The 972-nt window shown below is 33.8% G+C and overlaps 1 protein-coding gene across 1 annotated transcript; it reads left to right on the top strand.

Moving 5' to 3' along the window:
• The first annotated feature begins 227 nt into the window (after positions 1–227).
• Positions 228–958, top strand: LOC117123237 (dual oxidase 2-like). The gene is made up of 2 exons (XM_033269084.1): positions 228–417; positions 532–958. Exons 1-2 carry the CDS (start codon positions 358–360, stop codon positions 745–747), a joined length of 276 nt encoding a protein of 91 aa, XP_033124975.1. The 5' UTR covers positions 228–357; the 3' UTR covers positions 748–958.
• Positions 959–972: the final 14 nt, after the last annotated feature.

Genomic DNA, 972 nt, shown 5'->3' with positions numbered 1-972 from the left:
TCCAGCATGTTTTGGCCATTTTCTCTGAAACACGATTTGCGACGAGTGACTGGTTTGGCTTGTCTTTGCCACATATGGGCATTATACTAGGCATGTATTACTGAGCATCTATGCTGTGTCTATTATTTTTGCAATTCCATACACCTTTACAATTGTTCTGCATAGATACCTTTTAGATAATTTTTATATGAGCATAAAAGTAAAATATTAGTTTATCTAAACTGTTGTTTTGCTTTCTTAGGTCAATTTGTTGTTGATGAAATCGTAGATACACGTGTTAAGAATTGCCCACCTGAGAAATTCAATATCCCTATTCCAAATAACCATATTTTCCACTCTAAAATCGGAAGTGGACAGATGCCATTTGATAGAAGTCAATACGATACGACCACTGGCCAATCTAATCCACGTGAACAGGTATGTGTTAAATGAATAGGTTATTTTTATTTTAGTTTTAAATATTATGTTTGAATTTTTAAATTACGTACTTACTTTCTGTAGTTTATCTACCTCTTGACTTGACTTATATAGATTAATGCCGCAACCCCATGGATAGATGGAGGTGTAGTCTATGGCTCATCAAAGGTTTGGGCAAATGCTCTACGCGAATATAAAGGTGGTCGTTTAGCCGGTGAATCAGTGGACTCGATTTGGCCTGAATCCAATAAAGACGGTTTACAGATGGTAATTCCAACGCGTACTCTTCAAAAATATGGATATGACTCATTTTTTAGTAAGAATGTCTAATTACTTAATAATGTAGTTAAGTACGTATATTTCAGCAAGTGTGTCAGACCCTTTACTGGTGAAATTGGTTTAATTTAGTGTTTTAAGTGATTTTCTTTATTCTTACCACTATTGTCGCTTTAATTGGCATTATGGGCTGTTGTAACAAATATTTAAATTTGCATTTAAGTGACAAGTTTTAGAAGCTTAGAGGTTTTAAAGTGGATATAGTTTGTGATATTTTTG

The sequence above is a fragment of the Anneissia japonica genome, unplaced genomic scaffold (genome assembly GCF_011630105.1).
Source record: "Anneissia japonica isolate Jap-2015-1 unplaced genomic scaffold, ASM1163010v1 scaffold304228_len972_cov355_single, whole genome shotgun sequence".
NCBI lineage: Eukaryota > Metazoa > Echinodermata > Crinoidea > Comatulida > Comatulidae > Anneissia > Anneissia japonica.
Note: the sequence above shows the minus strand (reverse complement) of the source record. Positions and strands in the feature narration are given on the sequence as shown.